Raw genomic sequence first — 14184 nt, forward strand, 5'->3', positions numbered from 1 at the left:
TTAAAAAATATGCTAGCGAAATGTGCATTGAACACACTTATTTAAAAGCAGGCGGCACACTCAAAGACAATTGTTTGCATTTTGATATTAGTAAAAAAATTTATATATGCTATTGATTGCTTTGAAACGTAAAAGGCTTTTCAATTACATAATATTGTTAAATAAATGAAACTTAATTCCAAATATCATTGACACTCATTACTTTCTAAATGTTATGGAACTGTTTATGGATACTGGATATATATCTTAATAAATTCAATGTTAAAAGCTGTGCGATTGTTGTTACTAGCCTTGAAGTTTTAGATTGTCAGAAAGAATATCAATAAATCTAAGCACAGTTTACATAACGCTATACATAATACTAACTTAAATTTTACTCTTTTTGCCTGCAACAGCCAAATAAAAAGATCCAAGGCATTCATAATATGTAAATAAATAAACAAAACTTGTGTGATGTACTTGTTGGAAAGTGTCTGAATTCCCCAAAACTAAATATTTTGCTGCCTAAGGGAATTTTTACGTATTAGAAAACATCAAAAAGTTCTTAGCCAAGTCTAGGAATATGAAAGGTTTATTTATTAATGGGCTGATATTCCACGCTACATTTACTAAAGAGGATGATATTCCACCCTATATTTACTAAATATAGGGTGGAATATCTTCTTCACCCTTTCTTCAAGTTGTAAATCATTTTCTTTTATATTTTGCTAATTAGTTCCCACGTTTTAAACAAAATGTTGAATGTTCCCAGGGAATTGTGTGTTTTATCGTTGACCTTAATGAAAGGCTTCTCATAGCACTGATGACATGCACTTCCAATGATGAAGTGTATCGCTGTTTATGATGGAAAGCTCCTCATTGTGGGGTGATTACCTGCAACATGCAATTGCAATGATTATGCTGTTTTTGTTGCTTATATGTCTTTGATCATAAAATTCAAGTACCAACGTTCATCTAATATTTTCTAAAATGTTTTGTGATGTCTTATTACTTTATGAAGATTAACAATAAAATATAAATAAGTTGGCAGAAAAGCTGGGAACTTGTAGCTTAATATATAGGAGATATAGTGAAATTGATATATATTCAAGGGAGTTGGGAGTTATATGTTACTGTAAGTTCATCATGATGGGTGGAGAGAGATGTAAAGGATACAGTTGTGATTATTGTGTCTGTTGCAGGTGATAATTATGAACCATCATTGACATAATTGTGGCAGTGGTGATTGTGTTAGCTGTGGGTGATAATTATGACACTACCGAACCAATTATGGTGGTAGTGATTGTTGTGTCAGTGGTGGTTGATAATTATTACACGTCACTGATAATTGTCTCCGTGGTGATTATTGTGACTCATGGTTTCATGAATACTACTCTCTTCCTCATATATTCTCGTTTCTGTCATGAATACTTCTTTCCTACAATAATACTCTTTACCTTTTTTCATTAATGCTGCTATTGTATTCCTTCTTGAATGCTGTTTTTTTCTTTCATGAATACTCCTCTTTCCTTTAAGAATACGGTTCTCTTTCCTTTATGAACATTGTTCTCTTCTTCATGAATACTTCCCTCTTTACTTCGTGAATACTACTGTATTTCTTCCTGAATACTGCTGTATTTCTTTTGTGAATTTTAGTTTCTTTCCTTCATAAATACGACTTCCTTTAATTCAGAAATACTGATTACTTTTCTTTATAAATTCTGCTCTTTTTCCTTCATGAATACTGTGCTCTTAAAGACTACAGCTTTCTTTCCTTCGTGAATACTGCCTTTTGTTCGAATACTACTACTACTATTTCCTTCATGACTACTGCTCTTACATTCATGATTTCTGCTATCATTCGTGAATACTGCCCTTGCTTTCGTGAATCTTTTTATCTTTCCATCAAAAATATTGCTCTCTTCCTTCTTCGATGTCGAAAGACCTTGCAAAAGTCGGGAGGAGGGGAGGGGGAAGGGGGAGCGGGGAGGAGGAAGAATGACGAATAGAAATTCTCTAAGTGGATGTGGATGGGAGATGAGGAGGCTAAAAAAATTCGGTGGCCATTCCACCGCGGGTTGGCGACGAGTATTTTTCATAGTTTTTTTTTATCTTGACTTTGTGTTTTATCTTCAACAGTCAATCAACTAATGTACAGGTTCCTGTGCCTACTGGCCTCTATCATATCTACACTTAAAGCTGTGTATGGAGTCAGCGTCTCTACCACATCACTTCCAAATGCATTCCATTTGTCTTCTATGACACTGACAATAAATCTAACGTCTCTGTGGCTCATTCTGGAAATCAATTTCCACCCGTGTCCCCTAGTGTGTGTGCCCCTTGTGTTAAATATTCTGTCTTTTATTTCCCCCTATCAATTTCTGACAATCTTGTATGTGGTGATCATGTCCCCTCTAACTCTTCTGTCTCCCAGTGACGAGAGGTTTAATTCCCGTAGTCTCTCCTCGTAGCTCATACCTCTCAGCTCGGGTACTAGTCTGGTGGCAAACCTTTGAACCTTTTCCAGTTTAGTCTTATGCTTGACTAGATATGGACTCCGTGCTGGAGCCGCATACTCCAGGATTGGTCAGACATATGTGGTATACAAAGTTTTGAGAGATTCCTTACACAAGTTTCTAAAAGCCGTTCTTATGTTAGCCAAACTGGCATATGCCGCTGATGTTATCCTCTTGACATGGGTACTCCCTTACCCACTGGGGCACCTTTACTATTTATTTTTGCCCGTTTCTCCAGCTTATGTACCAGCCTCTTATGGGGGTACTGTGTCAAAGGCTTTTCCGACAGTTCAAGAAAATGCAGTCCACCCATCCTTCTCTTCCTTGCTTAATCTTTGTCATCTGATCATAGAATTTTGTCAAGGCTGTGAGGCAAGATTTACCCTCCATGAACCCATGTTGGTGGTTTGTAATGAAGTCTCTTCTCTCCAGATGTGTTATTAGGTTTTTTCTCACGATCTTCTCCCATCACCTTGCATCGTAAACAAGTGAAGGAGACTGGCCTGTAGTTCAGTGCCTCACACTTTTTGTATATTAGGACTATATTAGCCGTCTTCCATATTTCTGGTAGGTCTCCTGTCTCCAGTGACCTACTATACACTATGGGGAGTGGCACGTAAAGTGTTTCCGCACACTTTTTCAATACCCATGGTGAGATTCTGTCTGCACGAAAAACCTTTCTCACTTTTAGACCAAACAGGTGTCTCTTGACCTCATTTCTTGTAATTTCGAATCCATCCAAGGCTGCCTGGTTTTCTGCCACCTCTCCTAGCGCAGTCGCCTCACCTCGTTCTGTTGGGAAGACCTCCTGGAACCTCTTGTTGAGTTATTCCCACACCTCTTTGTCATTATCTGTATACCTGTCCTCACCTGTTCTGTTTCATCACTTGTTCTTTCACTGTTTTCCTCCTGATGTGACTGGACTAGCTTTGGTTAGGTCTTTGCTTTATTTGCTATATAATTTTCATACTTTTTATCTGCTTTTCTTCTCACACTAACACTCATTCCTGGTTCTCTGGTATCTCTCTCTGCTCTCTGGGGTTCTGTTATTTCGGAAGTTCCTCCAAGCGTTTTTGTTCATCTCCTTTCTTTCCATACATGCCCTATTAAACATAGATTCTTTTGCTTTTCGTATTTTTCTTTTTGGGCCGGGATAAACCTGTTTACTGCCTCCCGACATTTTTGGGTGACAGTCCACCATGTCTTGTACGGACTTGGCTCGGAGTTCTGTGTCCCATAGTATATACCTTAGGAAACTTTTCATGTCCTCATTATTTCCCTTTCGGTACGCCAGCCCTTTGTTTCCTAGTTCTGTTTTTGGGGAGATAAATCCTAGCTCTACCAGGTACTCAAAGTTCAGTAAACTGTGATCACTCATTCCCAAGCGTGCTTTCCAACTTAACTTTCCTTATATCCTACTCATTTAGGGTAAATATCAGATTAAGCATGGCTGGTTCATCTTCCCCTCTCGTTCTTGTCGGTCCCCTTGATGTGTTGGCTTAGAACGTTTCTTGTTGCCACGTCCATCAGCTTAGGCCTTCATGTGTCTGATCTTCCATGTGGGTCTATGTCCTTCCAATTTAGCATCCTGTGCTTTAAGTCTCACATGACTAGTAGTCCAGATCCGTTCCTTCTATCGACTGAAGCTGTCCGCTATTATGTTAATGGTGGCCATGTTTTTTCTCCCTTATTTCTGTCTGGGTCTTCTGTCATTTGATGGGGGGGAGGGTTATATATATGACTACGACTATCATTTTTTGTCCTCCAATTGCTATGGTACCTGTTATATAGTCACTGAAACGTTCATGGCCCTGAATAACCATCTCCTAAAAATACATATTTTCTTACCAACAGAGCTGCACCACTGTGTGTGTGTATGTGTGTGAGTACATATGCACGTACGCATGTTTTTGTTATTAGAATGAGTATGTACAGGCTAATACTTACACGCATTTAGAGATTAATCCGTTCGTTAAACATGTACCGAGGCAAAGACTGACTTTACAGAGATTTGCTGAAATTAAAGAGATTTATTAGGGCCCAGTTGCTTATTCTGCATATTTGCTGCAAAAATTATTTTATATTCATTATTTAAGATAGTAATCAAAAGAAAAGTTACTGGTGGTAAAATGTGTGCCATAGGCTTGCATATTTCAGATTAGACTGTCGAGATTGCTTAGTTTGTGCAAGAATATCCTAGTTATCACATATCACACTTTGCTTTTGGTTGTATATGCAATTAATAATAATATGAATAAAATTATATATACATTCTTAATTAATTATATAATAAATTATTTTACATAATTAATATTGCTTTCTTGAAATGTTGGTTAGTACTCTTTTGGTTATTTATTCCTGAGGGAGAAGACACTTTGCGGAGAGTGAAGAACAAATCGCATTTCCTCTGTGTAGGGGAATGTTTCGTGGAAAAATGGGATGCTCTATTTGGCAATATGCATATTGCATGGAGAAAAAGTAAAGGGGATAGCTTTACATTTTTAGTTTAGTATTAGAACCATAATTTATTGTATTAAACTCTAAGATGAAGACAGGTAAACCGAGATCATTCTTCGTTTGACTTTTGTCAAACACAGTTCAAATGAAAATGGGAAACAGGAATATTCAGAAGAGTCACGGTAGGGTCAAGGCGGCTGGAATGATCAAAGACTTAACATAAGAGAGGGAGTTTATGAGAGTTTGTTTATCTTAGCCAATGTGAAGAATATGAGACGGAATTCCAGCAACCATCTACTCCAAGCAAAAATCCATACTTTTTGGGTCCTGTTCCAGCGGCATTATAGTATTAATGTTCTCCAAAGTAACAAAATGTTCTCAATTCGGTATAATAATTAATTTGTTACATATGAGTTAGACTTTTAACTAAATAAAATTATTTATATAATTGATTCCACAATTAATTTCATTAATTTTGGAATCTGAAAAAATCTAAACGTTATTTAAGGTTTTCAAACTTTGTTACCATTTTACACATAGATACTATGCATGAGCATTTAACATTAGGAATCAGTAGATGCAAGTACAAGTTTTATAAACTGAAAGACATTAGAATCGATATCTGATACAAAGTAATCAATACCGAAAACTTACGCAAACAAGTTCCCTTTGTGTCAATGTACCCAGGAGGACAGTAACAGTCAGCAATGCCTTTGGGATCCACAGCACAGGCAGCAGGAGCAGAGCACGTTACACTGGCGCACGGGTCAGCTGTTATGTTCCAAAATATATTATTAAATGCCATGATAACTAATATTATCAGTATTAAGCTTTCAGGAGCAGCTCATCAGCTAGGCTGAGCTTTCAGGTCACGGTTGCCTCTTTGCTAAACTATCAAACAGAACTGAATGCCTTCCATCGTCGAATTCAAAACACCGTACTTTAAATTACCCGATATACCTTACATTAACGTTTGAACAATATTTTGATTCTCCTTGCACAAAAGATTTTACCTACACTTACACAAAAGACCTTACATACATTTACATAACAAACCTTACTGACCCTTACACAAAAAGACCCTGCCTACACTAACACAAATATCCTATGCTTAAACAAAACACCTTTCCTACACAAAAGATCTTATCAACAATAACACAAATACCCTTCACTTACACAAATATCCTACGCTTACACAAAAGACTTTGTTTATTACTTAAGAAAAGAACGTGCTTTCACCCATACAAAAGACTGCCTTCACCTACAAAAAAAATCATTCCCTACACTTTAAAAAGCTCAGTGCCTGTTGCCTGTTGCAAGAGGCACTGAACTACAGGCCAGTTTCCCTAGCCATGCAATAAGGAGAAAATCATGAGGAAAAGGCTCAAGAAGCATCAGGAGGGAAATTGCTTTGTAACACATTACCAGCATGGATTCAAGGATCGTAAATCATGCCTAACAGGCGTAATATAATTGTATGACTAGGTGACAAAAATTAGACAAAAAAGAGAAGGGTGGGTAGACCCCATTTTCTTGGACTGTCAGGAAGCCTTTGGTACAGTACCTAATAAACGATTGTTATAATAGTTGGAGAAACAGGCAGGAGTGAAAGGTATGGTGCACTAGTGAATAAATCATACTAAGAAACAGCAAACAGCGAGTAATTGTGAGGGGGGAAGAGACATCAAAGATGGCAATATACCACCATCGGAGTCCCACAGGGCTCTGTACCTGGACCCATCCTGTTTCTGATATATGTAAAAGATCTCCCAGATGGTATAGATTTATTCCTCTCAATGTTAGCTGATGATGAAAAAATTGAGATGAATCAAGACAGGTGAAGATAGACAGACTACAGGACGACCTGGAGGAATGGTCTAGAAAATGGTTACTAAAGTTTAACTCAGGGACATATAAAGTAATGAAATTAGGCGTAAGGAGGAGGAGCTTGAACACAAGTTATCATCTGGGAGGGGAAATCTGGCAATAGTCAAATAGAGAAAGATCTGGGGGTTCATATCACACAGAACCTGTCCCCAGAAGCCCAGATCAAAAGGATATTAGCGGCATATACCGGATTGGCCAACATAAGAAATGCCTTTAGAATTTTGTGTAAGGAATCGTTCAGGACCTTGTTACCTAACCTTGCGATGATTACAAGGGTTAACGTCCCCGTGGCCTGGTCTGCGACCAGGGCCACTTATATGTGGTGTGGGGAAATGGGATGCTCAATTCTGCAAGATGCATACTGCATGAAGAAAAAGTAAAGGGATAGCTTTACATTTTTATTTTAGCAGTAGAACTAGTTTATTGTATTAAACTTTAAGATGAAGACAGGTAATCCGAGACCATTCTTCTTCGTTTGACTTTTGTGGTCAAACACAGTTCAAATGAAAATGGGAAACAGGAATATTCAGAAGAGTCACGGTAGGGTCAAGGCGGCTGGAATGATCAAAGACTTAGCATAAGAGAGGGTGTTTATGAGAGTTTGTTCATCTTGACGAATGTAAGGAATATGAGACAGAATTCCAGCAACCATATACTCCAAGCAAATGTATGCTACTTTTTGGTCCCTGTTCCAGTGGCATTGCAGTATTAATGGTCTCCAAAATAACAGACTTCTCAATTCTGTATAATAATTAATGTCTCATATCAGTTAGATTTTTAACTAATTAAAAATTTATTATAAAAAATCTAGAACAAATCTAGACATTATTTAAAGTTTTCAAACTTTGCTACCATTTTGCGCATAGATATCATGTATGAGCATTTGAAGCAAGTAAATCACACACAGAGATCACACTAACGTGATGAATCAAATGAACAAATCCACAAGGGCCGTGACGAGGATTCGAACCTGCTTCCGGGAGCATCCAAGACACTGCCTTAATCGACTGAGCTACGACAGGGTTAAAAGGGTTGAAACCGAAGCTCTACTGAACTTCCTGGATCCCGTATCCTCTCCGAGGCACAAACCAGGTTTTAAACAACCCCCCCTGCACCCGAGCTATGTCAATAGGCCTTTTAACCCTGTCGTAGCTCAGTCGATTAAGGCAGTGTCTGGGATGTCCCGGACGCAGGTTCGAATCCTCGTCACGGCCCTTGTGGATTTGTTCAAGCAAGTAAATGTTTTATAAACTGAAAGACATTAGAATCGATATCTAATACAAAGTAATCAATACCGCGAACTTACGCGAACAAGTGCCCTCTGAGTCAATGTAACCAGCAGGACAGTAACATCTTGCAATGCCCTTGGGATCCACAACACAGGCGCCAAGAGAGCATGTCACATTGGCGCACGGGTCAGCTGTAATGTACAAAAATATATTAATAAATGCCATGATAACCAAGATTATCAGTATTAAGCTTTCAAGAGCAGCTCATCAGCTAGGCTGATCTTTCAGGTCACGGTTGCCTCTTTGCTAAACTATCAAACAGAACTGAATGCCTTCCATCGTCGAATTCAAAACACCGTACTTTAAATTACCCGATATACCTTACATTAACGTTTGAACAATATTTTGATTCTCCTTGCACAAAAGATTTTACCTACACTTACACAAATGACCTTACATACATTTACATAACAAACCTTACTGCCCCTTACACAAAAAGACCCTGCCTACACTAACACAAATATCCTACGCTTAAACAAAACACCTTTCCTACACAAAAGATCTTATCAACACTAACACAAATACCCTTCACTTACACAAATATTGTACGCTTACACAAAAGACTTTGTTTATAACTTAAGAAAAGAACGTGCTTTCACCCATACAAAAGACTGCCTTCACCTACACAAAAAAACATTCCCTACACTTAAAAAAGCTCAGTGCCTGTTGCCTGTTGCAAGAGGCACTGAACTACAGGCCAGTTTCCCTAGCCATGCAATAAGGAGAAAATCATGAGGAAAAGGCTCAAGAAGCATCAGGAGGGAAATTGCTTTGTAACACATTACCAGCATGGATTCAGGGATCGTGAATCATGCCTAACAGGCGTAATATAATTGTATGACTTGGTGACAAAAATTAGGCAAAAAAGAGAAGGGTGGGTAGATCCCATTTTCTTGGACTGTCAGGAAGCCTTTGGCACAGTACCCAATAAACGATTGTTATAATAGTTGGAGAAACAGGCAGGAGTGAAAGGTATGGTGCACTAGTGAATAAATCATACTAAGAAACAGCAAACAGCGAGTAATTGTGAGGGAGGAAGAGACATCAAAGATGGCAATATACCACCATCGGAGTCCCACAGGGCTCTGTACCTGGACCCATCCTGTTTCTGATATATGTAAACGATCTCCCAGATGGTATAGATTTATTCCTCTCAATGTTAGCTGATGATGAAAAAATTGAGATGAATCAAGACAGGTGAAGATAGACAGACTACAGGACGACCTGGAGGAATGGTCTAGAAAATGGTTACTAAAGTTTAACTCAGGTACATATAAAGTAATGAAATTAGGCGTAGGGAGGAGGAGCTTGAACACAAGTTATCATCTGGGAGGGGAAATCTGGCAATAGTCCAATAGAGAAAGATCTGGGGGTTCATATCACACAGAACCTGTCCCCAGAAGCCCAGATCAAAAGGATATTAGCGGCATATACCGGATTGGCCAACATAAGATGTGCCTTTAGAATTTTGTGTAAGGAATCGTTCAGGACCTTGTTACCTTACCTTGCGATGATTTCAAGATTTAACGTCCCCGTGGCCTGGTCTGCGACCAGGGCCACCTATATGTGGTGTGGGGAAATGGGATGCTCAATTCTGCAAGATGCATACTGCATGAAGAAAAAGTAAAGGGATAGCTTTACATTTTTATTTTAGCAGTAGAACTAGTTTATTGTATTAAACTGTAAGATGAAGACAGGTAAACCGAGACCATTCTTCTTCGTTTGACTTTTGTGGCCAAACACAGTTCAAATGAAAATGAGAAACAGGAATATTCAGAATAGTCACGGTAGGGTCAAGGCGGCTGGAATGGTCAAAGACTTAGCATAAGAGAGGGTGTTTATGAGAGTTTGTTCATCTTGACGAATGTAAGGAATATGAGACAGAATTCCAGCAACCATATACTCCAAGCAAATGTATGCTACTTTTTGGTCCCTGTTCCAGTGGCATTGCAGTATTAATGGTCTCCAAAATAACAGACTTCTCAATTCTGTATAATAATTAATGTCTCATATCAGTTAGATTTTTAACTAATTAAAAATTTATTATAAAAAATCTAGAACAAATCTAGACATTATTTAAAGTTTTCAAACTTTGCTACCATTTTGCGCATAGATATCATGCATGAGCATTTGAAGCAAGTAAAATCACACACAGAGATCACACTAACGTGATGAATCAAATGAACAAATCCACAAGGGCCGTGACGAGGATTCGAACCTGCGTCCGGGAGCATCCAAGACACTGCCTTAATCGACTGAGCTACGACAGGGTTAAAAGGGTTGAAACCGAAGTTCTACTGAACTTCCTGGATCCCGTAGCCTCTCCGAGGCACAAACCAGGCTTTTACACAACCCCCCCTGCACCCGAGCTATGTCAATAGGCCTTTTAACCCTGTCGTAGCTCAGTCGATTAAGGCAGTGTCTGGGATGTCCCGGACGCAAGTTCGAATCCTCGTCACGGCCCTTGTGGATTTGTTCAAGCAAGTAAATGTTTTATAAACTGAAAGACATTAGAATCGATATCTAATACAAAGTAATCAATACCGCGAACTTACGCGAACAAGTGCCCTCTGAGTCAATGTAACCAGCAGGACAGTAACATCTTGCAATGCCCTTGGGATCCACAACACAGACGCCAGGAGAGCATGTCACATTGGCGCACGGGTCAGCTGTATTGTACAAAAATATATTAATAAATGCAATGATAACCAAGATTATCAGTATTAAGCTTTCAGGAGCAGCTCATCAGCTAGGCTGAGCTTTCAGGTCACGGTTGCCTCTTTGCTAAACTATCAAAGGGAACAATACCTTCCATCGTCGAATTCAAGACACCGTACTTTAAATTACTTGTGATACCCTGCATCAACGTTCGGAAAATTCTTTGATTCTCCTTCCACAAAAGACCTTGCCTTCATGCGCACATATACCAACACTTACACAAATACCCTACACTTATATAAAAGGCCTTCCCAGTCAACAAAACTATTCGCACACCCTCCGTCGCTATGTGATGGAGTGCAAAAAGATACGTGAATTCAGAGACAATCCTTTAACTAATGTTCCAAAGATGTGTAAATATTTTACTTAAAATTATCTGCAACCAGAAATTTTAGCCAAATATCCCCAGTTTGTTAACTGTAGGTAGTAACTAAGTGATTGTAACCTATCCACCACTGCTCACGGGATGGGGGACGGTGTGCTGGACAAACATATCAATTGTGACACTAGCTCATCAGATATATAAGTTGCTTCATTTAGAAACTACTTGGTCGATCTCGATCCCATTGATGATGTGACTAATTATATTGAATTTTGTAACTAGCTCATCAAGATTTTACCTTTCTTAGCTAAATGAATTATGGGATTCAGTGCCCGAGCCCATTATGTGCCTCTAACCCTTTCCACTACCGGCCACAAGATTGCTATTGGGGTGCATAATAAATGAACTAAACTAACTGCACTCACACAAAAGGCCTTGCCTGCACTTGCAGAAAATACCTTTACACCTGTACAAAAGATCTTGGCAAGATTTCCACAAATACCCTACACTTGCAGAAAAGACCTTGCATACACCTACACAAATACCATACACTTATAAAAAAAACTTTGCTTTCACTTACACAAAAGACCTTGCCTACACTTGCACAAATATTCTACACTTACACAATAGACCTTGCCTCCCCTCACTTCTCGCCCTATTCCCCTCCCTCACCTCTCCTTCCCTATCCACCATTTTTATCTCTAATATACCCATCTCTTACCCTTCCTGCACTATCCCCCTCTTTTCACCTCTTCTCTGTGCCCTTCTCTTCCTATATCCATCTCCCATCTCTCCTTCATTTCCCACCTTTTCCACCCTAATTCCTTTCCCACTTTTCTCCTTAAGACAAAAAGTAAGGGCGCTTTGCAATTATTTGTTTCCCATCAAGTTTGTAAAATATATGGAATCTTAATCGAGAAATTATGAAAATCATTTTATTTGTTCAATATATAGTTAGCGAGATGTGAGAGCAAGAAAGTATCCGACAGAAAAAACTTCTCCCAAAACACATTTTCACTAAGATCCCAGTCCCACCTTTTATAACCCAGTCTCGTACAGATGTTATTCATTTGTTGCCCGAGCTACCATTATAACTCCCTGGAATGACTTCCCTTCCCTCCTATGGCTTCTCCACGCAATCATTCAGCTGTTTCCTAAAACATCATCACTTTCTCTTTAATATTTGCCTTGCACACTTGAACTCCTACAGGTGCATATCTCTCTCTACCTGTCTTACAAACACTTCAACTATCCAACATTACCAGCACCCTATGGCACATCTTTATGTGTGTACCTCAGGTATGGAAAAAGCTTCTGCCCTTCCATCTTTATTCCTTTCTTACTCTCATCATATCCTGACTACACAGTTTACCATCTACACTCTTCCTCTCATTTTCCTCAGTTTTCCCATTATATCTTCCAATTAAGATGTGACATGTGAGACAAACATTTATCTTTCTATTTTCCAGGCCACCAGGACAAGGCGGTGTGAGACCTGGACACACTGTTCATTGTTCTATCCGACGGTAATATCGTATGAAACCAAACATAGTTATTACATGTTGTTGCAAATAGAAACACTGCAAGAACCTTATGTTGTGGGAACTTTGTACAATAAATTTTATGAAACTGACTACAGCGATAAGTCGTGTAAGTTAATAATAAATTAAATGAATCTCAAGGCAACATATCAATGGAGAGAACTTACTAACACACTTGGTACCAGTGGTCATATAGCCACTTGGACAGCAGCAGCTGTAGCTGGTTCCGGTACCAACGCAGGTCCCAGGATCACACGGGTTGGAGACACACAGGTCAGCTGTATTGTAAGACAAAAACATTACAATGTTCTTTTGTTTACTTTCAACGTTGTTTACTTTCAACATTATTGTTTATAACGTCAATGGGGCTCAGCAGAGTCAGCAGTGATGCCAGTGGCTAACGTGATCGTTTGTATTCATACTGACAACTGTTCACAGTCACATGTACATGTTCTAGTGTGGTGGAGCTTGGCCATACTAGATGACTGATACTATAAATTTTCTAGTGTGGACGAATTTGGCCACAGTAGATGTCCGAGATACTGTAAGTGTTTTTGTGTGATGGAGCTTGGTTACACTAGATGACTGGGTGTGCCTTCTCCCCACCCAAGCCAACCCCTCCCTTTCCCCATTCACAATGCCAACAATATCCTCCAAATCCTCCCTTCCTTCCTCACACCGAGCACCCCCTGAACTACTTCCTTCCCCAAGCAGGGCAAGCAAGATCGAAGCCCTCCATCCCCAACCCTACCTCACCCTGAACCTAAGGTAACTACCCACAGGAGGATGAGTCTATCCATGTAGCCCTGTCCTCGGAACGGCTTCCTACTCCAGTGTGTGTCACAATGGATATAGGAAAGTGAGCTTCAAGGTGATAAAGTCAAACATCGATGGGGTTACTAATAAAGCAAGTGAAGTGGCCGTAAGGGCGCAGGAAGAAAACCATGATATAATAGCACTCACTTTAATAAAATTGTCAGGCATCATAACAAATGCAGTGTTTCTGCAGAACCACTATATAGTAAGGAAAGAAGGAAGGAAGTGGAGAGGCTCCGCTGATATGTAGGGACTGTAGTTTTGAAGAGCTGGAATTTCGGGCTGTGAAGGATTCAGAGAATACATAATCGGAACTATGACAATGGGTGGTCCTTAGGTAATAGCAGCAGTCATTTACAACCACCGATTATATGACAGAAGACTCAGGAATTCGATAGAAACAACATGGCAACCCATTAATATAATAGAGAGAGCAGCTTCAATTGCCTGCAGCAATGGATCTAGGCTCCTAATCATGAGCGACTTCATTGACGGAAAAAGACTGGGAGAATGTGGAACCACATGGAGGTGCAGATACTTGGAGAGGGAAACTCTTGGACGTGACAACAAGAAAACGTTTTATCCAACATGTCAAGGGACCCACAAGAATAAGAGGCAATGACGAACAAGCTAGACTACCAGATATTTCACCTTGAATG

General features: G+C 39.3%; 1 protein-coding gene across 1 annotated transcript; it reads right to left on the reverse strand.

The window, feature by feature from the left end:
* Positions 1–206: 206 nt before the first annotated feature.
* Positions 207–13001, reverse strand: LOC138358556 (adhesive plaque matrix protein 2-like). The gene is made up of 6 exons (XM_069316569.1): positions 12877–13001; positions 10684–10797; positions 8146–8259; positions 5607–5723; positions 4443–4509; positions 207–873 (listed from the first exon to the last, which is right to left on the reverse strand). Exons 1-6 carry the CDS (start codon positions 12899–12901, stop codon positions 870–872), a joined length of 441 nt encoding a protein of 146 aa, XP_069172670.1. The 5' UTR covers positions 12902–13001; the 3' UTR covers positions 207–869.
* Between the last annotated feature and the right edge of the window lie 1183 nt (positions 13002–14184).

This window comes from Procambarus clarkii, chromosome 84, assembly GCF_040958095.1.
Source record: "Procambarus clarkii isolate CNS0578487 chromosome 84, FALCON_Pclarkii_2.0, whole genome shotgun sequence".
NCBI lineage: Eukaryota > Metazoa > Arthropoda > Malacostraca > Decapoda > Cambaridae > Procambarus > Procambarus clarkii.

Bases quoted from the DNA above. Each gene is read 5' to 3' on its own strand.
- LOC138358556 (XM_069316569.1), bottom strand. From the start codon at position 12,901: ATGACCACTGGTACCAAGTGTGTTA. The intron at 10,798-12,876 runs GTAAGTTCTCTC...TGTACAATACAG, and splicing joins CACTGGTACCAAGTGTGTTA to CTGACCCGTGCGCCAATGTG. The intron at 4,510-5,606 runs GTAAGTTTTCGG...CTTTAATTTCAG, and splicing joins CACAAAGGGAACTTGTTTGC to CAAATCTCTGTAAAGTCAGT.